General features: G+C 48.2%; 1 protein-coding gene across 4 annotated transcripts in view; it reads right to left on the bottom strand.

The window, feature by feature from the left end:
- The window catches only part of ARHGAP39 (Rho GTPase activating protein 39), a 150,007-nt gene that overhangs the window by 60,862 nt on the left and 63,527 nt on the right, over window positions 1-25,618 (bottom strand). For all 4 annotated transcript variants that reach the window (XR_007509211.1, XR_007509210.1, XR_007509212.1 and 1 more), the window contains exon 2: window positions 2,297-2,728. Coding sequence is in view for 1 of the 4 variants with exons in the window: in XM_049825984.1 (XP_049681941.1) it covers window positions 2,297-2,728 (432 nt within the window). In the remaining 3 variants the exon portion in view is untranslated. The remainder of the gene's footprint in view (window positions 1-2,296; window positions 2,729-25,618) is intronic.

Here is a 25,618-nt window from a genome sequence, read left to right as displayed (position 1 = left end):
GTTTCCATAGGTTAAGCCTTTCTATTTGGGAGCCCAGGTGCAGTTGTCCCTCCTCCCACCCTACCCAGCAGCTCTGCATCCCATAATACACCTGCCTAGCCCAAGCACTGGAAAAGGAGAGAGAACGTGTGGGTGGAGGACACGGAGGATTAGTGACCTGCAGCGTCCATGTGAGCTTCGGAGGTCCAGCGTGCAAGCGCTATGGGGAAGGGACCTTCCCCCAGGAACCCACTGATCCTGCACATGTTCCTGCGGCAAAGCCCAGGGAGATTAAAACCTATCCACCCGATCCCTGTTAACCCTTCATACTGCTTTGGGAACAAGCTCCTGCTTCACCAACCATATCCTGGTCTGCATCTAGAGCAGCGTGGCCAGCAGGTCGAGGGAGGGGATTCTGCCCCTCCATTCTGCTCTGGTGAGACCCCCCTTGGAGCACTGCGTCCAGCTCTGGGGTCCCCAGCACGAGACAGACACGGACCTGTTGGAGCGGGTCCGGAGGAGGGACACGGGAATGGTCTGAGGGCTGGAACACCTCTGCTGTGAGGAAAGGCTGAGAGAGTTGGGGTTGCTCAACCTGGAGAAGAGAAGGCTCCGGGGAGACCTTATTGCAGCCTTTCAGTCCTTAAAGAGGGCTTATAAGAAAGAAGGAGAGACTTTTTAGCAGGGCCTGTAGCAATAGGACAAGGGGTAATGGTTTTAACTAAAAGAGGGGAGATTCAGACTAGATATAAGGAAGAAGTTTTTTTACGCTGAGGGTGGTGAAACACTGGACCAGGTTTGCCCAGAGAGGTGGTCAATGCCCCATCCCTGGAAACATTCCAGGTCAGGTTGGATGAGGCTCTGAGCAACCTGATCTAGTTGAAGATGTCCCTGATCATGGCAGGGGGGTTGGACTAGATGGGACATCTAGGACAGGGACATCTTCAAGCAAATCAGGTTGCTCAGAGCCCCGTCCAACCTGACCTGGAATGTTTCCAGGGATGGGGCATCGACCACCTCTCTGGGCAACCTGGGCCAGTGTTTCACCACCCTCAGTGTAACAAATTTCTTCCTTATGTGTAGTCTGAATCTCCCCTCTTTTAGTTTAAAACCATTACCCCTTGTCCTATTGAAGCTCAGGGCTCGGTATTTTTGGGGATGGGCAAGCAAAGACTGACTTAAATAGCTGACAGTGTAACCTGAACAGACCCAGCTAGACCTGGCCACCGTGGGCAGCCGTGTCCGCCTGCAGTGAACGACAGCCAGCTCACCCAGCATCCTTGTGACTGAAGATCAAAACTATCTACCTCTCCAAACAGCACCTGCCTTGCGAGGAAAGATGCCATCCCCACACTCAGCAATTTTATCAGAGGATCTTCCAAGAGCTCAGGGAGATGAAGCCTCCCCTCACGGGATAGACGCGCGGAGGCAAGGCTGCGTCTGAGGTCCCACATGAAAGCACTTGCTGAGCTGGGAGTTCCTGTTCCCGTCCTGCGTGGCCGTGAGATCACCCGGCCGCAGTTTCTGTGTGCCAGCTGCAAGGAAGCAGAACTAGTTGCGAGCAGAAATTGCGCTGCCGATCGCTTGCCAGTGACACTGTTGGGTTATTAACATTGTAAGAGGCGTTATTTAAGAGAATACAAATATATTAAGTAATGAACCGTCTGATTTGCAGCTTGCAAACCATAAAAGCACGGAACAAAGCACACAGAGCAGTGATGCAGACATCTCAGTACGTTGCCCATATGCGGCTGGACCTTAGAAACTGAGCACTAACTCACTGCTCAGTTTGAAGCTTCTCCTTCACAAGAGAAATCCACTCTGCTTGCTGCTCCATAGACCAGTGAGACAACCTATGGTTGCAGCATGAATCATCCTGCCTTGTTAGGGAGATCTTACCCAGGGAAATTATTTAAAACCACACCATTCTCTAAAACCATGTATTCCAGAGGACAAGAAATTATTTCTCTAATGTACCTTTCTGGAGGTAACATCTAAGTTGCCCCTAACAAGGAGAAGGACCTTTCACAGATGTTTTTACCTCTTCTTCCTGTAAGTGGTTGTTTTATGGCGGAGCAAACCCCCTCTCTAAGCCTTGGAGCAGAGACCCATGAGCAGTCTAGCTAGAGGAGCCATCCACAAAATATCTCTGCACAAGAGAGAGGAAGAGCTGCAGGACAAGGGCTCTGCTCTCTGCTCTTCCACAGCACTGGGAGACCATCAGGTTATCTGAACTCACAATTTTACTGCACCAACCCATCACCAAGCTCAGTCGCACATGCCTGTGATGTGCTGGCAGAGCCAACCTTGCTTTTACCTTTCTGTTTCTTCTTTCACTACGGCATACTGGGTTGACTGGCGGCTTGACCTCTGCTCCTGCACCTTCTCGCTGCCCTCCAGCTCCTGCTCCAGGGAGGAACTGGTGCTGCCCTCCCTGCTGACATTGCTGCTCCTCCCGGGGCTGTTCTCCGTGGAAGCCCTCGGCGACTCCGTGTTCTGCTTCAGGGTCTGCAGCTTGGCCAGAGGGATGATATCGCAGTTCTGCGGTCGGTGCCACACTGTCCTCTGCGTGGTGGCATTGTAGTAGTAGAAACGGGAGGTGTTGGGGTCGAAGAGCTCCCACCACTGGTTTTCATTTGTGCGTTTGATCCGCACCCCAGCGGGGGGGTCCCACACACACTCCCCCGTAATGAGGTTGGCGTACATGCGCTCCCGGGTTCGAGGCTCGATGATTTCCACCCATTCCAGCCTGAAGGAGAACAGAGAGAGAGAGAGAGACTTCAGCTAGATGACCTTTAAAGGTCCCTTCCAACCCAAACCATTCTATGATTCGATGATTCAATGCTTGCAGCAAGGGCTTGCAGCATCTGGGGAAGCAGGATGGAGAAGAAGGGCGGCTTGGGTGGGGACAGCAATTCTTTCTTCCTCCCCCCACCGATGCCGAGTCCTGCAGCACTATTTACACTAAACAGAGTATTTGCAAAGGGCTGCAAACCAGTCCCTGGTTTTCAGCTCCCAGGGGAATTCAGCGAGTCTGCAAGCCAGCTAAAACACACGCTGGGGTTACAGCACCCCAGCATTCGCCCCAGCTCATGGCTTCCACCCCGAGCCCTCCACGTTTTACAGTCTGAACTCTTCGGGGCACAGACCTGGCAGCTGCAGCGTGCTCGGTGCAACGTCGGCAGCGAAGGGTAGGGGGGGAGGCAAGAGACCGGAGGGACAGAGCCCAGCCAGAGGCACCAACCTGGTGATGAACTTACTTCTTCTGCAAGACCACGCCACAGCTCTGCGCTGCCGCCCAGATGACCAAGCCCGGCAACATTTGTCCATCCAAGACTTGAAGACAATGGCTTTCAACCCCCTTCAGCCCAGGTGAGGCAGTGCTGCTCCCCGGCACGAACCCCGGTGTGCCGGCACCGGGCTCCTGTGTGGCTCTGCCAACACCCCTTCCCTCCGTCTCGATTTCAACACCGGGCAAAGGCGCCAGCTCTCCGGCATGTGCGTCCCACCTCCAGCACCTTCCCCAAACCACCCGCCCTGACACACCTCGACTCAGTGATAACCACAGGCTGCATCAACAGCGAAACCCAACGGTGGGAGGGATGGAGTCAGCAAGGACCGAACAGACCCGACTGTGTCCTGGGCTCCGTGCAGAGGAATAGAATAGAATAGGATAGAATAGAATAGAATAGGATAGAATAGAATAGGATGGGATAGGATAGGATAGAATAGAATAGGATGGGATAGGATAGAATAGAATAGGATGGGATAGGATAGGACAGGATAGAATAGAATAGAATAGAATAGAATAGAATAGAATAGAAGAATACTTCCAGTGGGAAGGGACCTACAACAATCACCTAGTCCAACTGCCTGACCAATTCAGGGCTGACCAAAAGTTATATCATATTATTAAGGGCATTGTCCAAATGCCTCTTAAACACTGACAGGCTTGGGGTATCGACCACCTCTCCAGGAAGCCTGTTCCAGTGTTTGACCACCCTCTCAGTAAAGAAATGTTTCCTAATGTCCAGTCTAAACTGCCCCTGGTACAGCTTTGAACCATTCCCACGTGTCGTATCACTGGATACCAGGGAGAAGAGATTAGCTACACACTACTCAGTGCCCTCTGTGCAACTTTATTAAATTAGGAGCCGGTCTCACGTTGGTCTCTGCACAAAGCATGGAGCTCATCACTAAAATTCGAAGCAGAAAATGTGGTTTAACCTTCCTCCCATCACCCCATCTGCTGGGCTAAGGGCCAGGCACCATCAGCCCAACGCGGTGACCCAGCTCACTCAGAAACACAGCAAAGGGGGTTATTGAAATCATAAAGCAGTAAACGGAGCTTAGAAATGCAAAAGAGGATTAAAAGAAGTCATAATCCCATAGAACAGACAATTTAACCGATTTTTCAGATTACCCCAAACACTGTGGGTGTCACCTTTTGCTAATCCGGGGGATACCCGAGGCTTACAGGCGGCCGCATTTTATTCAAATTTTTCATTTTTGTGTGGGCTTACATAAAAAGATACGAGCGATGTTCATATTAACTAAAATTTCTTACTTGAAATTGTCCTTGTGTGCATTTACAAGCCTGTTAAGAAAGGTATAGAAATAGATAAGGAAAAAAAAAGCCCCCAGTGTGCTAAGCGGAGCTTATCAAACTAGGTGGCATTTAAAACTGACACATTCAGTGAGTCAGACAAGTGATGGATTGTATCTCGCTGCCTTTTACTGGGAGCGAGTCCCCTGTGGGGTTTTCGGAAATGCCCAATTTGCTCAAGCACTTGCAAGAAAAAAAGTCCTTGGGGGGGCACTTACTTGCCCCCTGGCAGCCGGAGATGCTGGCAGCCTGGCCTCAAGCCCTCCGGCTGGTCCAGCTCATCTTCCAACTCAATTTACATGGTTGGATTGAAAAAAAGGAGTGGGCTTTGCAGGTCCCAGAGGTTCCCAGCTTTGAAAAAACATACCTAAATGATGAAAATGTCTCCACCTCTTCTTGGCACAGAGAGAAAAAGCCGCAGTTAAGCCTTTCCTTGCAGAACAGAGACTAAAAGCACTCCGAGAAGTGTAAATTCTATACCATGCCTCATCTCATTCTGTGAAACTCAGACCTAACGAGCAGCCTTAATGCAGCACGATGGTACAGCTGGAGGCCAGCTCAAGCTTTGCAGAGTTAAATATTTTCTCCAGGTTTCCACTGAAGGCTTTAACTTGGGTCTGAGCCTGATGCAGCGACCCAGCATTTTCTGTTGAAATTATTTTGGCCCTAGATCGACATCAGCGCTTGACTCCCAGTTTTAATGCTTCTCTTTGACCACCTTGGTTTAAAATAGCCTCCACGGGGTTAAGGGCAGCTGCTTCAGCAGGGCTTTGGATCTTCCTACCAAGAAGATACTGAGCTATCTGCATCAGGGAGGAATAAAAAGTCCATCATCCAGGGCTCCTCTAGGGTGAAACGAGAGCTCCAGGACTCCACAGTGGGAAGCAAGAATAGAGTAGACTGGACTAGACTAGACTAGACTAGGATAGCCTAGACTAGACTAGACTAGGATAGCCTAGCCTAGTCTAGCCTAAATAGGATAGGATAGGATAGGATAGAATAAAAATAGCCCCATGGAGCTTGAAAAAGATGAAGGTCTGTTTGGACCCAACAGAACTGGATCATCACGAGCTATGAACCAGCCAAGGTAAAAGCCTGCAGCACCTCCAAAGAAAAAGTGTGTTAAGGAAATGTAGGACCTTTTGTCCTAGAGCCCTTAATTTCCTTTTGGTTTTCACTGTGAATTATCAGCTTAATAACGCTGGGCAGTGTCTGGGCTACAGGTCCTCTCTCTCTGCATCATTATTCTCCCTGCTGTTGGAGAAGAAGAAATTTAGTGTTCACATTTCTCCTTCCTCCCCAGTCTTTTAATTTACTGGGGTAATTCATCAACTCAAGCAGCTCAATACACTGCACCTTCGCAAAGCAGAAGATCAATAGCCAAGGGCCACCCTCCTCAGCCCTGCGCTCGGTAACAGAAAGGAAGAACAACAAAAATCTTCCATCAGATACACAAATCCGAGGTTCATCTGCCTGAAAGTCAAACAAAACCCACGTGTCTGGAGCGGCTGGACCTGCGGCACAGACAGGGAAGCTGATGTACCCATACGATAGCAAATTTGGAGAGAAAAACCCACGGGACTAGGAGACAGGGCTCTCATGAAGGCACATCTTATTCCAGACCCTGTCTTAAGTTTTGCAAAAAACTCCCATGTTGCATTTTTCTTCCCCAGAAATGCAAACTTCAGGGCTAAAATTCCTGAGTATTTGCCCAAAATAAAGTCCACACAGAGTACTTTCGGGGTATGATGCAACAGGACAGCAGTGGGGATTACAGGTAGGTGGACAATGTGCTGCTGCTGGCTAGTAGGTACAGCACAACTAATCTGGGTATCAGATGCAGTCTTGGCCCAGAATTACCATCATTATTTACTGCATCAGCCAAAAAACCTCCTTGATGGGTAGTAGAGAAGTCTGCTGCAAGCTCCGGTAGCCAAATAGACTCAGACCTATCTCATCATAGCACTGTGCAGTGCAGTAATCTAAATTTAAATAGCCCGCTGAGTATGATCCAAGACAGTGCAGACCTTATTGCTGTTGGGTTAAAGGGATTTATAACAGATGCAGGAGAGTGGAAGGTGCCCAGGGAGCCTCAGATTCACAGTGCTGTCTAGAAAACCTCTGCCTCATCGTAAAGGAAAGGCTCCGAAAAGCCACCAGACTCACCCAAAATCCATTGTTTCCCTGCACTGCCCAGAAAAGGAGCCCAGCAGATGCTCAGATTAGATTTCTGAAAATGCAAAGCCAGCTGAAATGAACCCTGGATTTAGCTTAACTTCATAACTTTATTCAAAAGCCCGCAAGAATCAACCCAACTTCAAGTCGCAGACACCTTACTTCGCTATTTAAGGAGAGGACCCGCACCCTGAGCTTCCTTAGGAAGGAGATTTGGTCCTACAGCAATGATGGTATGTATTCCCTCCTCCACCCCAGAGCAATACGGGATTGGAGACGTGGCAAGAAAGCCGGGAGACAACAAATACCTGCCTCGCCTCGTTGCTGTAGAAACCCTGCAAGGACATCCTGCTCTTCAGGTTCTCCGACTCATCTTTTTCAGTTGTTTCCACCACGCGCCCCATCAGTTTAATTGTCGTGGCACCAGTTGCTGTGTATTTAATGCACGGCAATGCCATCTTCTTGACACATCCCCTCCTTTTTCGCGGGGGGGGGCTGAATATAGGGAATGCCAAAGGGATGCTCGGGGGATGCTGTCAGTCACCTCCCCATGCAGTGAGTGCAAGAGCCTCCTCCTGATGGACCTTGGGCATGGGCGGTATGATGAACTTCCCACCCCTGTGAGGTTCAAGTTGTGATGCAGAACAATGGTTTATAACAACAACCCCAAGGCGTGGGGGCCATCAGAGGGCTTACAGCACTCGTGTTGTGGTGTAAGTTGGGTTTTAATGAGCCGGATTTGTATCATGAAGGTTAATGTGGCCTCAGAGAGCCACGGAAGCTCTTGGGCAACTTGGGTGTTGCTTGTTGAGTGACCCATCGCTCAGTATCACCCGTGCCTCATCCAGACATCACTCCAGAAAGCCTCCTCTGTATCCCTCCTGACAACACAGCAATTAACGCCATGAGCCAATCCGATTAGGAGAAGCTTAAATTTCAAAGTATTTTACACTTAAAATGACTTGGAATTTATTGATAACTGCAGTTACAAGGGGAAAAATAGCCGAGCAAGCATCTTTCTGCATCAAAGTGTAATGGGGTCAGAAGCTTGCATCGATTCAGCGGGCGTCTCGGTCAGAAAGAAACAGCTCAGAGCAAGGTCTTCCTGTGTAACTGAGAGGGAAGAAGCTGAAGAGTTATTTTTTTTTAAGTCCTGAACCCTCCAAGAAGGAGCAAACTATGTCCAGAAGGATCAAGCAGCATCAGCTTTACCCAGACCTGAGGCTTTGGGGTAACACAGCAACGGCAATTCAAATTCCCACTCCTCGGCAAGGTTTTGGAGACCTGGCCCGAGCCTACCCTAGAAGAGCGAGAGTAAGGCACTTGGAAGCAGCTCTACAGCACTTGAGGTGCTCTGCTCCCCAAATCTCTCACCCTCCAGTGATCGCTTCGGTATGCTGGCATTCCAGATCCAAACATGTCCAAGAACCCAAATCCCCCCCATTAGTGCACAATCCCACAAAGAAGATGATTCCATCTCATTCCCACCTTTAAAATAAATAAATAAATAATTTAAATTAATCATAGAATCTTAGAATGGTTTGGGTTGGAAGAGACCTTTAAAGGTCATCTAGTCCAATCCCTGTGCCATGAGCAGGGACATCAACTAGATCAGGTTGCTCAGAGCCCCGTTCAACCTGACCTGGAATGTTTCCAGGGATGATCTATAATCTATAATATAATCTATACTATGTTGCTTTGATTCTTAAAGACCCTGACTCTGAGCAGAAAAATTTGGTTTAGTATGCACATTATTTTATTTATTATGTACATGTTATTTTTCAGGAATATTTTACTTAAAAAAATTATTTTAGCCACCAGAAGAATGTAGTTCCTTGGTGGCAAGCCTTAGAAAACCCAGGCTGAGGAACCCAGGCACAGTGCAGACACAGGATTGCTAAGCATCATCAATAAAACAGTATTAACTGTAGGTAGAAAATAGTTAGTAGAATATCAAAGTGTTTGGGAGCTGGGGCTTTTTTCTGCACTAGTAATTTCAGTGCCAATGAATATTTTTACAAAAATACATCATTAACCTGAAAGGTATAATACTTCTTCACTAACTGGCCTGACAGATGCAGGCAGCTTGAAAAAATCAGGGCAAGCTACCAAAAGAGCAGAGCTTCTTGCTGCGGCAGCTGGAGCTGGCAGAAAAGCTTTGAGTGGGATGGAGTTACCAAAAAAAATCCAGCCTTTCCCACTGAGCAGGAGTTACCTGCTTGGGGTGCAGGTGCCGAGCTGGGGAGTTGTTAAATGGAGAAGCAACGTGCCATGAGGGCTGGCCGACATGTGGATCGTTAGCCAGCCCACAGAGACCAGGCAAACAGCTTCTGCTTCTCCACTCTTTGCTCCCCTGGAAAGCCAAACCATGAAATTGCTGTGCCACCCATGCAGCACAGTCCTTGCCCTCCCTCCTCCTGCCTAGGGAGTCACGCTGATAGATGAGCCCCAAAATTGGGCATGTTGCCCCCCAAATCCCAAGACAACTATGTGGTAGCTTGACCCCAGTTGTCCTGCATCCACCACAGACGAGTAACTGTCCTTGGGCAAATGTCTTCTGTGACGGTCACAAAATAATTTCAGTTCACCTCCCTCGCAAGGAACCAGGCTGAACCACATCACCACGTCTTCTACACGGGGGTAGAAGAGCAGCTGCTGTAGCTCAATGGGCACAGAATCATCAAATTGTGGTTTGGGTTGGGAGGGACTGTCAAAGATCATCCAGTTCCAACCCCCCCTGCCATGGGCAGGGACATCTTTCACTAGACCAGGTTCCTCAAAGGCCCATCCAACCTGGCCTTGAATGTTTCCAGGGATGGGGCATCCACAACCTCTCTGGGCAACCTGGGCCAGTGCCTCACCATCCTCATCATAAAAAAATTCTTCCTTACATCCTGTCTGAATCTCCCCTCTTTTAGTTTAAAACCAATACCCCTTGTCCTATTGCTACAGGCCCTACTAAGTAGTCTCTCTCCATCTTTCTTACAAGCCCCCTTTAAGTATTGAAAGGTCTCCCCAGAGCCTTCTCTTCTCCAGGCTGAACAACCCCAAATTTGTCTTTCTCCATAGCAGAGGTGTTCCAGCCCTCGGACCATTCCCGTGTCCCTCCTCTGGACCCGCTCCAACAGGTCCGTGTCTGTCTTGTACTGGGGACCCCAGAGCTGGACACAGTGCTCCAGGGGGTCTCACCAGAGCAGAGCAGAGGGGCAGAATCCCCTCCCTGGACCTGCTGGCCACGCTGCTTCTGATGTGGCCCAGGATGCCGTTGGCTTTCTGGGCTGCAAGCGCACATTGTCAGCTCGTGTCCAGCTTTTCATCCACTGGTACCCCCAAGTCTTTCTCCACAGGGCTGCTCTCCATCCCTTCATCCCCCAGTCTGTGCTGGGACTGGGGATTGCCCCGACGCAGGTGCATAAAGTAGTCTGTGTGTGTCAAAACCCAGAATCCACTGCTTTTGCATAGCGACCACGCGTTTGGTGCTATGAAATCAGGCATTAATGGCTTAAGAAACCATTGCGACAATGCACTTCTGTACCGGGGGAAGGGGCAGCTCTCATTTAGGACCTTGGAACTTAATTAACGATCCTCCCTCCCTTTTCAAACATATTAACACCTCCATCCTTAACACTTTCTCCCATTTCCGCACTCCCCAGCACAGATCCTGATCTTTGCCCGTCCCTGGAGCAGCTGGCCCACCAGCTTGGTCCAGGTGGATCCAGGCTCTGCAGACCTCTCCACGCACAGGCACCATCCAGCGACCATCACAAAACTGATACAGCTGTTTGATGAGACCACAAAACCATCACCTAATGCTCCTGCTGGCTCCATCCCTGTGCCCAAGCTTTCGTAGGGCTGTGCAGCTGGATCGGCTCCCGCTCAGCTGTCTGCACAGTCCTGTATCAGGGCACGATGGATTTTTTTGGTAGCTCAGATGCGTAAGCTCCTCACGCACCCACCGATCGATACGCCCCGTGGTGCCTGGGTCATTGTCGGCCAGCCTGCAAACTGCTGAGCAAGGCAGGGAGAAAGCTCTTCATCACAAACAACATCCAGAGAAGGGTTTTTTTGTTTGCTCGGCCCTTCAGAGCTTCTTCTCCTGACAAAGAAGCTGCTTGTGTTAATGATGCTTTTGGAGGAACCACACCAACCGGCCACGGCTTGTGCGACAACCAGAGTTTTGCTGCTTTTTCATGCTAATAAATTCACTGAAGTCTTACAGAATCACAGAAGGGTTTGGGTTGGAAGAGATATTTGAAGGTCATCTAGTCCAATCCCCCTGCAATGAGCAGGGACATCTTCCACTAGATCAGGTTGCTCAGAGCCCCGTCCAACCTGACCTGGAATGTCTCCAGGGATGGGGCATCAACCACCTCTCTGGGCAACCTGGTCCAGTGCCTCACCACCCTCATCGTAAAAAATGTCTTATTTCTTATTAACCCCAGAAACCGTGAGTGCATCAGCCAGCGGGAGAGCCTCGCAGCCAGCATCTCCGTTCTGTTTCCTGCTGATCCCGATCAAATGGAAGTTTTGTTTCTCTTTTTCCAAGACACATAAGGTTCGAGAATGGACCCCCCACTACCCGCAAAACCAACGCTTATTAATTTCTGACAGCTTCATCGTGTGCCCCACACTGTAATATTCCTGCCATTGACTAGCACTGCGATAGTTATATCACATCTAATCTTCGCCGCGTCAGCCTGCTAACCTTCCCCTGACATTGCAAAGAAAGTCAGATCCCTTCCCCATCAAAGCAGCGCGGCATTAATATACGCAGCTGACGGCTCTTGCCTGCTGGAGCAGGATTTTCCTTTTTTTATTTTATTTGAAAGGGATGAGCAAAGACTCAGGCCAATAGACCACTGATTCACTTTGATAGAAAAGTTTATTATTTCCTAAGGTGGCTTTAGAGTTCAATCTCTGCCTTGTCAGCACTTTTCCCTCTGCTGAAATTACTGCAGATACATGTCAGGACGGAGCAGAGGTCTTTGTTTTCTCCCACTGTCCTGAAATAGCTATTGCCTAGCAGGGGATGCAATGCTGCTGGCAGTCACGTGCTGGATTTCCTTCCAGATCCTTACAAGCTGCAAGGTTCGGGGTATTTATGTAGTTACGGATAAAGGCCAGGAGCTGCTGGAATATCAGGCTGGATCCCGAGCTCCAATTTTACCCCATGTTCCCCCCTCTTGCCATATAGATGGATGAAAAATGGGACGTGAGCTGGCAATGTGCGCTTGCAGACCTGAAAGCCAACCGCATCCTGGGCTGCATCCAGAGCAGCGTGGCCATCAGGTCAAGGGATGGGATTCTGCCCCTCTGCTCCGATCAGGTGAGACCCCCTGGAGCACTGCGTCCAGCTCTGGGGTTCCCAGTACGAGACAGACACGGACCTGTTGGAGCGGGTCCAGAGGAGGGACACGGGAATGGTCCGAGGGCTGGAACACCTCTGCTGTGAGGAAAGGCTGAGAGCGTTGGGGTTGTTCAGCCTGAAGAGAAGGCTCCGGGGAGACCTTGTGGCCTTTTAGTACTTAAAGGGAGCTTCTAAGAAAGATGTAGAGACTTTTTAGCAGGGCCTGTAGCAATAGGACAAGGAGTCATGGTTTTAACTAAAAGAGGGGAGATTAAGATGAGATACAAGGAAGAAATTTTTTACACTGAGGGTGGTGAAACACTGGCCCAGGTTGCCCAGAGAGGTGGTCGATGCCCCATCCCTGGAAACATTCCAGGTCAGGTTGGACAGGGCTCTGAGCAACCTGATCTAGTTGAAGATGTCCCTGCTCATTGCAGGGGAGTGGTCTAGATGACCTTTAAAGGTCCCTTCCAACCCAAACCATTCTATGATTCTATGGGTAGACTAAATAAAACGTACCCCCTGTATCCAGAAATCTCCACCAGTTCAAAAGGCACAACCTACACGTTGCAGTCTGAAGAGATGCAGGAGTGGTGGGTAAGTGAAGCTAGAGATGACTGTTCTCACCTGACCTGCTTTATGCATCAAACAAGATCAAAAACTGTGTGCTTTCGAATTCATGGAATCAAACCAGTGCTTTTAGAGGATTGATTTTTGTTTTAAAAACATCAGTTATACAGAAACCGTTTCCTAAACTTACAGCTTTGGCACCTCACAGATGGCTTTCAGAAAATCAAAGTGACTTTTCCAGATCAGTCCTCTGAAAATCCGTAGATCTCAAAATTTCAAATTGTTTGCATGCAATCATGTCCTCAAGTGGTTACTGACTGCTCCCAGCATCTCCAGATTCAAACCATGTTCTTTTCTATGAAAAACCATTTCTAGTTTACCTGAATAGGTAGGATGGAAAGGAACCATGGAAAAAAAAATATCATAAAAGCAAGGTGCCAGAAATGTCAAGCTAATTTAAGAAACCATGAAAAGCAGAGAAGAACCAAGATCACAGGGATGTGATGGGGTGGCAGAACACACTCCAGACCACTGTGGAGTGTTGAAGGCCATCACAAGGATGCTCAGGAGCTCCTAAGGGGGAGCGGGGGCTCAGATGTCATCTCAGACTACCTTTACAATCCATAATCATGGTCCAACATGGTCCAATGATGCTGTCACCGCTCTACCTCCAGTGGTACCTCTTTTGTAGGACAAAGACTGGCACAAACCAGACTTTCCCAGGGCAAGCCTCTCCTACCCTCCCAGCAGACCACTGCAAGCAGGAGGTTGGTCACTCTCCTCCCTACCACTTACTGTCTCCTTCTAGAACAGATGATGAGCTTCAGGGGAAAATGGTAAGGAAGCCTTTCTACGAGTGTCAGAGCCTATTCCACTCAATGCGATCCTCAGACATTTTGTATTCATTAGATTGGAAGTCAGACTGGTTTTAAGTTTTTTTAGAGTTAGATATGAGCGACACTGGGCACACAGGCATGCCCTGAAGTATTTCATTACTGCGTTCTCTGACAAGTTCGGGCTCTGCAGGGCATCGTGGCCTTCCACTGGAGATGTCATCTTCAGTCTCCCAGACACGATGCCCAAACTACCCCAAACTACTTGCCTTTGGGTGAGTGCCAGGATTGACACCAAGAAGTGCTGACCCTCACCGGGAAGCATCCACCTCCATGCACACTCACCCTTCATCTTCAGAGGAAGCTTCAAGCAATTAGTGCCACGACAGAGGCTCGTTAATAAGTGTGACACAGCGAGTCCCGATCCTGCCTACAGGTTTTTGGGACTGTTTGTATGAAGGAGAGGCGTTCCTCGAGCAGTGGGACATCGTGGATAAGACGGCTTCGTGTGCCAACCTCCACAAACCCCAGGTCTCCTACGTCTCCGGCAGTCTGCACACCCCTGCTGACAAATTACTGCCCTAGAAGATATTTTTAGGTCCAAAGCCAGAGTGATCAATGTCTTGGAAAGACGTGAAAGAGAAGATGAAACTTTTGCCTCCAGGCTTGTACATCTAACTCGGTACCTCCAGCTTTTGTTTCTGGTAATAAAGTGAACAAAAAAGACGTTCCAGGAAGAAACGGAGCTGCAGTTCTCCACCCACAGCCGTGCTGGAGGAGGAAAGCACACTGCAAGATAGGGACAGAGTACAGAAATGTATAACTAACTTCTCTGAGTTGCACAACAACCACCTACTCTCTTTAGAAATTAAAAAAAAACAAACCAAAACCATTTTCATACTCCCTCTCTGGCAGTGCGGTTCAACTTGCACCAGAAAAAGGGCCTGGAAAATGAGCGTAAATAAGTGATCCCCAGCAAGCCTGGACTTTTTCTCCTTCATGCCCTCCAGCAAACACAGGCAGCTCCAGGGATCACAAGAAGCGAGGCAGAGCTGGAGAGCCCAAGCAACTCGCTTGGGAGAAGACGGGATGCCACCTAGCAAGCAAGCCTGGGAAAAATAATTATAGTTTAACAGTACTGGATCGCCATGTTTCATAGAATCATAGAATGGTTTGGGTTGGAAGGGGCATTTGAAGGCCATCTAGTCCAATCCCCCTGCCATGGGCAGGGTCATCTTCAACTAGATCAGGTTGCTCAGAGCCCCGTCCAACCTGATCTTCAGCGTTTCCAGGGATGGGGCATTGACCACCTCTCTGGGCAACCTGGTCCACTGTTTCACCACCCTCAGCGTGAAAAATTTCTTCCTTAGATCTAGTCTGAATCTCCCCTCTTTTAGTTTAAACCTTTAAACAAGCAGGATCTTCTCTTCAACACTAGCCTGCCACGCCATACATTGCAAGAGCTTTGAGGGTCCTTTTTCCTGCTGTGTGGGGGATGCTTAAAGGCATCTCAGACACCTTTCTGCTCAGTGCTGCATCATCCCAGACATCCCCCCTTGCCATTTAAAGGCAGAGCAGCCTGATGACAGCGTTGCAGGGAAAACTGTTGGGTGTTTTAGTCGTCTGGAGGGAATTTAGCAGCTGAAAAATGAGCGGCAGGACGCTGCAGATCGCTCGCTCTTCTGCAGACCGCCAGCGAGCCAGGTTTGAAAGATGCTATTTTGGACACCCCTGCTCACACAGCTGCTTTGGAAGAGGTACACACGCACGCAGGGGCAACACGGCATGACAAAACCAACAGTGTCTGCACTGAACTCCCTCTAAGTCATTTGGTGCCTTTTATTTGCTGGAGATAGGAACATGAGATTTGCAACTCAAGAGTAATTAGCAATCTAAATTACACACCCTAAGTAATTCCTGGCCCCGGTTAAACTGGGGTAACATGTATTTAGGTATGCCATTGCTGCAGGCGGTTCACTTGAAATGCTTTCTGAGAAAGCTCCCGGGCCACTTGCTCCCAGCTAGCCAGGCTCTTCTTCAGCACTTCTGGAAGCCAAACCATGGAGGAGTATTTTTGCATAGGGCTAAGCCTCCCAGCTCTCTCTGCCAGCTTGACACCGGGAACTACAGCTCTTGCCAGCTCCTTTCTTTACTGAAGAAATAGATATCTGGATAACCTGGAACGCCGCTTTTAAATATTAATATTGCAATCACTACGGGAACTGCAGAGACCTTGCATAAGCCTTTGCTTCTTTGCAAAGGTCTGCTCAAGCAACAAAGGGCGAGTACAAATGAAATTAGTCTTCCCTAATCATGGGTGAGCTGTGAGAAAAACCTTGTAAAACACAGAAGGAACAAACCTAAGCGCTGCCATTTGTTCAAGATTTGCTTCATGCACAGAGGCTGCCTTGCCCACGCAAGGCAGGGGAACGTCCATCTCCCTCTGATCAAGGGAGAGCATCATTTCAACGTGCTGCCTCCTCCCCACCACGACCTGACTCCACCAGTGACTCAGGAGCTGAGACCCAAGAGGGACGTCTGATGTTCTCCAGCGCTGGACCGAGCACCATCTCAGGGCTCCCAAACCAGAAAACCCATCCCTGCTGCAATACCCCGCTTCCCCTGGGAATCAAAATCCCTGAGATGTGCAATGAGATTCACCACCCACCTGGGAGATCTCAGGCTTAACAGCCAGGCACAGTCCCTAGGAGGGCAGGAGGCTGCCTCACAAGTATTTCTGCTCACAGGCACTCCCATAGAGGTTTCCCAGCCTTTTTGCCCCCGAGTGTAGATAAAGCAGCATATAACAACGTCGTGTTGTAACCCATCGCCTGATCTAACCCCACCGCTTGCTCACACCAGACCTGTTGGATGAAGCCAAGAAGCCTCCCGAACTTCAGCCTCTCTCAGCTACTGCACTGTATATACAAAATACGTGTCCCAGTAGGAAGACGAGAGTAGGTAGTTTCCATTTCCATCTTTGTCTCTGTTCCCATAGAAACTAAACTAAAATGGAGATGGTAAAAGAAAATTAAACCTTCAATAAAGGAATCTACTAGGAAACGTCATGTGAGCGGGTGTAGGGAGTAGCTGATGGATAAACAAGGAGAGAAAAAAGCAACCAAAAATAAGGCCATAGAAGAAAGACTAAATTCAAATATGAGGGGTGTTCCCACATTAAAGTCTTCCTTATTTGAGGATAAAACTGAATGAATAAACTATGCCAAACTGAGATGTCAGAAGAAAAAGCTTGAAGAAGTCACAGATGAAATGAACTGTAATGAAATGGTATCTGGTCATGAGTTTAGGGTCTCCATGCCTTAGTGGTAAGACGATGCTGAAGGTCAGCCAGGGTTCCAGAGGAATCCCAAAGCGCTGTCACGTGCCACCCTATCCCAGGTGTCAGCAGTTACTGGGAAGGAATAAACAGGACTGAGACCACATCATCGGGCAAGTCCACCAAGAAGTGCCCACATTTTGCATGTTTGTGCCATTACAGTCCTTTAAAAAAATAAATAAAATAAAAAAAATAATATATGCTAGACCTAGGAAAGGGTAGCCAGGACAGTCTGGAATGTAGAAGTCCCAAAGGAGCATAAAACACAGCCAAAGACTATTTTAGATCGGCAGAGGCATTGCTGAAAATCCAGTTTCCCATTATACTTAAAAAGTAATGCAGAGAAGAGGACTAGGAAATGATTACTCATTTTTTTTCAGGATGTGTTTTATTGGTTGCTCTGGAGTTATCAAGCAGTAGGTTTAAAAGACAACTAAAGGAAATTACTTTTCATAGCACATAATTAAGCTGTGGAATGTATTCAGCAATGCAGCCAAAACCCATAAATAGGTTCAAAGGAGAATTAGACGAGTTCAAGAAGGACAAGCCCATTGGTAGCTATTAAACAGGCTGTTCCAAGGTTAGGAAATCCCCAGAAGCAGCAAGGTACTGGGGGTAAGGATCACCCTGCTCTGCCCCAGCTGTTTTTTCCCCTTCCCGGGAAAATCATTGCTGTGGAAAGCAAAGCTTTTCTACCCCTCCCATCGCCCAACGTCCCATTTTGCATCGATGTCTTTGGCATCGTTACATCCCTTCTGGCCTAGAGGACAGAGGGATAAGACACCAGCTCACACAGAAAAAAACCCACAGCTTCAAAGGACAGCTTCAGAAAGAGGATAGGACGGATCCGATTTCTTTCCCTCTTATCGGAGCAAGTTCAACCGCTTTCTGGCGAGTACCGATGCTCCCAATCCAAACTTCACAGTGTGAGCATTAGCTATGCATTATCTCCTTTAAACTCAAAAAAAAAAGAAAAAAAAAAAAGAGTCTAGAAAGCTGCCAGAAAGCAGATAACACAAACAGGCAGAGATGAATCAAGTATCTGCATGAAAGTCGCAAATTCGCCGGGTTGACCTCAAGCTTCTCAAAGTAGCTCAAGCATTTTAGCCGGAGGCTTGTGGGATCCTATATCTCTCCGTACACCAACTAATAACTTTTTAGCTTGTTGGCTTGTTTCAACCAAGTTGGAGAGGTCAAGGTCTTGAGGATATCAGCCGCTAAGAAGTTTTGTTTTAAAGGAAAGAGGATGGCTGAGGACAGAAGGACACAAATTGTCTCTTTGCTATTGCCCGTACAAAAAAGGTAGCAGAGAGAGCTGAAGGGTGCTGTGGGATGAGCTAGAGAGGGAAAGAGCAGGTGCAGTCCCCCCAGAATAGGGGCTGGGAGATGCAGGATACCCATTCGTACAGCCAGGCATGCAGCCAGCATCCTCTCCAGGATGCTAAGGTTGCATCCCAAAAGCAATCGTGCATTGCTTTATAAGAAACTTTCCATTTACTGAAGGCATTTCCATTCATCATAGACCTCTGCTGAACACCCAAAAGATCCATCAGCCCAGTAGAAGAACTTTATGATCAAGTATTCACGTTTTTTTTTAAATCTCTGAGACCACATGGGTTTCCAGCTAAACCAGATCCAAACCAGTGGATCCAAACCACGTCTTTCCAGCCAGACCAACTAGCAAGACACCTTACACTGACTCGTTTTACATCTTAGTCCCTCAGAGATACCCCAGTGCCAGGGTTTGTGGGGCAGTTTTGGGGCAGCAGAGTTGGTTTTCCAGGATGGTTCTCGCCAAACCTCCAAGGTGGGACCAAGGTGGGTGCTGGGTGAAGCTGCATCTCCTCAAAGCAACATAGCAGATGGTTTCCACCTTGAAGATGGATCATTTTGGATGGTGCCTTCATCTGTGCTGGCACTCTAAGAACATGCCATATGTGTCTCCCCAAATCAGGTCTAGACATTAGTACAACTTCAGAGTCAGTGTTGCATTCACAAACCCAAATTTTCAGTGCTGAAGTTTCTAAAAAATCAGACTGAAGATTACCCAAGCACTGGGACTTGCCAACACCGACTCTAATGCTTCTTAAAACAAACAAACAAAAATCTTATTTTGCTTTTCCAATCAAAATCTTCAGAGGAAAGATGATTAATGTGTTATTAATAGTAATAATCTCTTTGCAATACTGGAAGTGTGAAATATTGAGTGGAATGCTTTGAACTTTAAGCTCTTTGCCAAAAGCCTATGAACAAGCAACAACCTGTAGTAATTAAGGAAAATCAGGAGTGATCAGAATTGAAGGCAGAAACCTACCCCCCACCCCCAAAATTTCTGCAAAAAGGGATTCTGCAAATCTCAAGAGCCCCCATTTCCATTCCGAGATCGTGAAAACAAGCACATCAGGGGCCGTATATCAAACACCACAAAGCTGAGCTCCCAGCCAGCAAAGTCTATAAAAATATTGGCAAGCACGTTATTATTTTTTTTTTCCCCAAATTCTCCGTGGCTGTGAGCCCAGCTGCGCCGCTGCCCTGGCAGAGAGACTCGTGCAGGCAGAGCCGATCCAGAGAGGGGTCCTTACTACAGCTCAGCTAAGCTGGGTCCTTTTTCCTTGCCTATTTTTGCATCGATTACTCCACTGTGATGTTTTCTATGTGCTCCAAAGCTAAAGCTGGGATGTCCCTTGTTTGTAATGTTTGATCCCAGGGTGCAGTGATCGTGTCCTGTGTATTTTCTTAGCCCTGCAAGATCTGCCCCATCCCTGGAAACATTCCAGGTCAGGTTGGACGGGGCTCTGAGCAACCTGATCTAGTGGAAGATGTCCCTGCTCATGGCACGGGGATTGGACTAGATGACCTTTGAAGGTCCCTTCCAACCCAAGCCATTCCATGATTCTGTGATTCTATGACTGATAATCCTTGAGCTCAGGGGACAGGAGGATCAGCATCCGAGTTAGGGGCAGTGGCAGAGCTCTTGTCTGGCAGCTGGGCAGGCAGCGAGGGAGAGGAGCAGGCAGGCATTCCAGCACGGACGGTCGCAGCTGCTGAATCCCGACCCTCCTTGCCACGTGTGCAAGGCACCCTTTCTTCAACTACTATTTTTTTAACTCATTGATTAAGAAAAACTTTCGATGTAGCTGCAATGTCAATTTGACCCAATCCTGAAGGACAAAGACTTAATTTTCTGCTTCAAAACTAAACAAGGTAAAGCCTAGATGGAAAAAAGCCCAAGTGTGGATGGGCGTCAGCAAGCACTGGGTGTAGGAAAGGAAAGGCAGCAAGTCTCACCGCAGTGACACTTTTACAGCAGTGACAATGTGCAAGCCCTTAAATGAGCAGGAACTTTATGACCGTGAGCTGCCCGGCGTGCTGACACGGCGAAGTCAGTACCACTGCGAGAGTGGGGACCTCAAAGTCATCAGGGTCTGAAGGCAGCAGGAAAAGGACAAAAATTCCACCAAAGCAGTAAAACTTCATACTTTCTCTTTGTGAATTCAAGTGGTATCGGAGCACAGGAGGTTAATACCATTTTACAGATTTAATGTGGGGAGGTTAAAGCAGTTTACAGCACAGGATTGCAAGCCTGCAAATACACACCCTTAAATATTTAACTTGCAGCTGTGGTATACCAAGTTGGCCTCCAGTGCCAAGTTTGTCCTTTCACGAGAGTTCCCATGACAAACATCACTGGGAGGAAAAGGGGGATATTTGATAATGCCAGAGAACAAGGAATAATCCACAATAACCTAATTTTATCTTCAGCACTAACTAGCATTGCATGGGTATCTGGAAAAGGTTGTTTTCACAGATTTGCTAAACCTAACCGCAAGTTGTGGAAAGCAAGTCTGAAAGCACACCCTGTGCTTTTGAACTCCAAAATATTTAAGAAACTGGAGGTCTGCGAAAGACTGGGGAACTACGAACACCAGATCTGACACACAGGGAAAAATATGCATCCTCCTTGTGGGCTTGCCAGAGCAAGATTAAACATTGGCACAGCTCCGCTGGGGTCAAGTGCCTGCCTCGCAAATACCAAGCAGAGTCTTAGGGGTGTTTTTGCTTAGGGCAAGGCAGAAGGACCTTGTCCTAACTCAAGCACAAGCCTCAGCAGTGGCAGAGCAGGGCTGGAAGCAGCAGCTGCTCGTGAGCAGGTGATTTGCCCTGTTTTGAAGCCAAAAAGCAGCCACCTGTCATGGTCCTGACATCATTTGATTTCCCATCGCGGCTGGGCTTGGGACAACAGGAGGAACCAAGGAGGAGGAGGAGGAGGAGGAGGAGGAGGGACGGTGACTTGAGATGACTCATGCCAAGCGGGGCTGCAGAAAGCCCGGGGATGAAAACAAACAATCCTTGTTCCCAGGACGTCAACTCAATTTAACCGTTGCAGTTGCTGCGTCCTGTAAATGCAGAGTTCGACCCTAAAAATCCCTGCGATGATTGGAGCAATTAGAGCCTGTAAGACAAGATGACCTTTCTGAACAATGGCAGAGATTACCAGCAAGAGCCTGCTCCCACCTAAATATCAGATAACCTCTTGGTCCTACTCTGATAGGAAGAAAACATTAGGAAGCAGCACTCCCCCTCTTCCCGACAGTGATGCGGTGATATTTATAGGTCTAGGAGATAATGCTGTAAAACATAAAGTGCTCGTTGCTTCAAAGCACCAAGACAGTAGCCCTAGACAGCAAATCTCATTTAGCAGAAGAAACGCCCCCGCCCCCTCCAGCAGAGCAGCAGGGAAAAGCTTGCTGCACGTAGGTTGACCCAGCACAAAATCCCTCCATCCTTTGCAGAAACGCAGGAGCAAATTTACAACCGTGCACTGGATCCGTGCGGCAGTCAGAGTTTCTGCTCCTCACCACCACCTGCCTAAGCCCCTTCCCTACCCCCCGAGCACCGTATTTCGCTACGACAACAAGCGGTAGAAAACAAAAAGCCTCGATCGTTCCTCCAAACACAAGCACAGACAAAAAGCAGAGGCAAAACGGAGGGGAAATGCCTGCTCCCCGCACTGAAACCTGGCCATATGTTCCGCTATTATAAATCATTCCGATAACATGCCTCGTGCCCGGGCGCAGAATCCAATTGCTCAGCACAGTTGGTGTGAAATCTGTCATTCAGGCTGCCAGGATGATTTAAAAGTGAGTTAGCAAAGCAGGTTGCCCCCCATCTTCCCCTTCCCACAAAACTTCTCCCCATCTAGGAGAAACATTGGTCTGCACCTTTCCAGTGGAGTCCCGGGCATCCAGCTGTGATTCCTTACATTACCCCTTCCCTGTCCTCCCCCAGGACCATTGCTGCTCCCAAGGGGATGCAAAAGCCTTGCATTTCAAGAGTTAAGTTTAAAATTTTCCTGGTGGTTGCACACACTGTGACCACTTGAAGGAGACACGCCATGAGATCGGCTTCTCCTTCATGCTGTCATTAAGCCAGCTAGAATTAATACAGTTGCAGAAGGGCACCCCAAAACCAAGAATGTCTGTGCTATGCAAATCAGAAAAGCCCAAACAGTAAGAAGAAAACCATCTCTGATGGTCATCAAGACACAGGCGTGGAGAGAAACTCAGCAAAACCAACATGCTTAAGTCAACCTCATGTGGCTCAACAAGGCCAAGTGCAAGGTCCTGCACCCGGGTTGGGGCAATCCCCAGTATCAGCACAGACTGGGGATGAAGGGATAGAGGGCAGCCTTGCGGAGAAGGACTTGGGAATACTGATGGATGAAAAACTGGACATGAGCCAGCAATGTGTGCTCGCATGCCAGAAAGCCAAGTGTACCCTGGGCTGCATCCAGAGCAGTGTGACCAGCAGGTCCAGGGAGGGGATTCTGCTCCTCTGCTCCGACCGGATGAGACCCCCCTGGAGCACTGCGTCCAGCTCTGGGGTCCCCAGCACGAGACAGACACGGACCTGTTGGAGCGGGTCCAGAGGAGGGACATGGGAATGGTCCGAGGGCTGGAACACCTCTGCTATGGAGAAAGGCTGAGAGAGTTGGGGTTGTTCAGCCTGGAGAAGAGAAGGCTCCGGGGAAACCTTACTGCAACCTTCCAGTACTTCAAGGGGGCTTGTAAGAAAGATGGAGAGACTTTTTAGCAGGGCCTGCAGTGATAGGACTGGGGGTAATGGTTTTAAACTAAAAGAGAGGAGATTCAGACTAGATACAAGGAAAAATCTTTTATGATGAGGGTGGTGAGACACTGGCCCAGGTTGCCCAGAGAAGCTGTGGATGCCTCATCCCTGTAAACTCTCAAGATCAGGTTGGACGGGGCTCTGAGCAACCTGATCTAGTTGAAGATGTCCCTGATCATGGCAGGGGGGTTGGACTAGATGGCCTTTAAAGGTCTCTTCCAACCCAAACCATTCTGTGATTCTATGATTTGAGGATTCTATGCTTCTGGTAAATCAGCAGTTTGAGCATCCAGAGTTTGTATCCAAAGCATGGTGCTTTGAGAGCCACTGACGGATCTACCCTCCATAAATGCATGTTGCATGTTGAGCCAGTTCCTCCCAGGATGCTGCAGAAACCATCCCTCTAAATATCAACTGTGGAGCTCAAAGCGTTCATACAGACACTAATGACAGTTTCTTCCAAAGTTTTAAAGGCTATTAATATGCCTAGTCCAGGATTAGACCTGTTTATAATCTAAGAACAAGATGCCATGGATGCACACGGGAGGGAAGACAAAGGGTATCAGGAAGAATCAATGAAACCAAGCGTTCCTGCTCAATCTGGAAATCCAAATAGTTATTTCTCACAGGATAAAAGCATACAAGAAAAACAGTCCAACTTAGAACATGAACAACCTGTTTGGATGAAAGATGGTACCAAATAGTCCTGGATTCCCACCTCCAGCGTGCATGCCTTCTTATGCCACACTGCAAAGCCCCTGCATGAGGAAATAACTGAACACAGCACTGGGAAACTATTCTATTACTTATACAACAAGCTGAAAAGCAAAGGTCCCCTTCTGCACCATGTTTACCAAGCTTCTTCCCTTTTCTATTGGCCCCACGCACAATAACCATGCTTTTATATAATGCAAACTACCCCCAAAAAGTGCTGGAGCAAAGCAGACCAGCCACTTTCAGAGACTTCCACAAGTGGTCTTGGATGAGATGACAAAGTCAATTTTTATGAAGTGTACGCAGCAAAGCCTGTGAGCAAAATTGCATTCTCCTTTCTCTCTCTTAGGGCAAAAAACCCAGCTGACCTTAAGGATAAACCGAACAATTGCAAGACAGGCCTAAGTAACCTTGAAACTTAAAAAAAAAGAATGCTAGAAAGAATATTTTTTTTTCTGGTTAGTGAACTAAAACTTAGATATGTAACTTTGAGAAATAAATGAGGGATGTCAATAAATAACATTTCACCTAAAAGGGCTACTTTTATACACAAATCACGTTAAATAAATGCAATGAAATAAAATGCTTGCATGTTTCACCAGTCCTTGGGACGAACTTTGTAAAAGGAAACCTGTCCAAAGAGCAAAACCCCATCCCAAACCGAATAACCCACCATGAGAGAGTGACTTGGCAGGTGTGAGAGCATTTGCTGTTTCCAGAGACTCCTCTGGCAGAAGCAGCGGATTCCTGAGGCTCACGCCCTTCGGCAGGCAAATGCGACAGCTATAGGATAGACCTCAAAACTTGGCCTGGATGGTCAGCTAGGATGAGGAAGGCTGCTCCCCGCTATAAATCTCAGATACTTATACTACAGTAGCTTCCCAGAGGTCCCTATATACAGGAGAAAAGGAAATCTCTGCATCCCAACTGGAGCAAGGCTGTACAGAAAAGAAGGAAGAAATTTAAGACAAGAATGCAGCAAGTTTTCTGCAGCTAGGGAAAACAGTGTGCATCTTCCCCAAAACCCCCCAAATAAAACACCCAAAAGAGCAAGAACACCTCCCTCCCCCTTCTCAAGGTCTCAGTCCTTATTCTATATGGTTGTAACAGGAGTTACAACCCAACGTCATGTTTCCCTGTTTTTATAATATTTTAGGCTGGAGCAGACCTCTGGAGCTCACCTGGGCCACCTTCCCTTCCTCTCCCAAGCACAGGTAACTTTGAAGTTATCCCACTCAGGGTCTTTTTCAGCCAAATTCTGAAATCTCCAAGGATGGACATCTCACAGCCTCTCTAGGTGACCACTCTGAGGTAAAGACCTTGCAGATGACCAAATTGAGAGCCTTCCATGCTGCAGCTGTGCATCGCCTCTCACCCTTCCCTCGTACACCATCCATGGAAGACCCCGGTTCTGTCTTCACTATCGCCCCATTAGGTAGGTGAAGATGACAGTTGGATCCACTCTCAGCCTCCTCTCCAGGCTGAAGAAGCCCAGCTCTCGTTAAATGCTCACATTAACGCAATGCCCTCTGAGAAGACGCAGCAGACCCATCTGGTCCTCAGCGAGGAAGAGGCTCTCCCCCATACCAATTATTCAATGGTTGGGACGACATTCCTGGAATGATCAGGCTGCAGCACCATCTGTTCAGCTATGCTGGGCTGTCTGGTACAGGGGTAAAGCTTCATTTCTGCATGACAGCGCTTTCCAGAGCCTGGTCTGATCCTCCTCGCGGAAGCTAGGAGATCTCAAAGATCTTGTTGCTTTTCCGTTCCAAGTGCCGCAGGTACCTTTCGATGCTACACTTGTTAAGAACCACCAGTACCGCACAGACCTCTGCTATCCAAAGACGTCCATATGTAGTTATGTTGTCCCAGCCCACTCCAGCAGAGAAAAGGAAATAAAAACCAGCAGCGACATCACTTCACGG

Source organism: Accipiter gentilis, chromosome 2 (assembly GCF_929443795.1).
Source record: "Accipiter gentilis chromosome 2, bAccGen1.1, whole genome shotgun sequence".
Classification (NCBI taxonomy): Eukaryota; Metazoa; Chordata; class Aves; order Accipitriformes; family Accipitridae; genus Astur; species Astur gentilis.
This window is presented reverse-complemented; position numbering and strand designations above follow the sequence as displayed.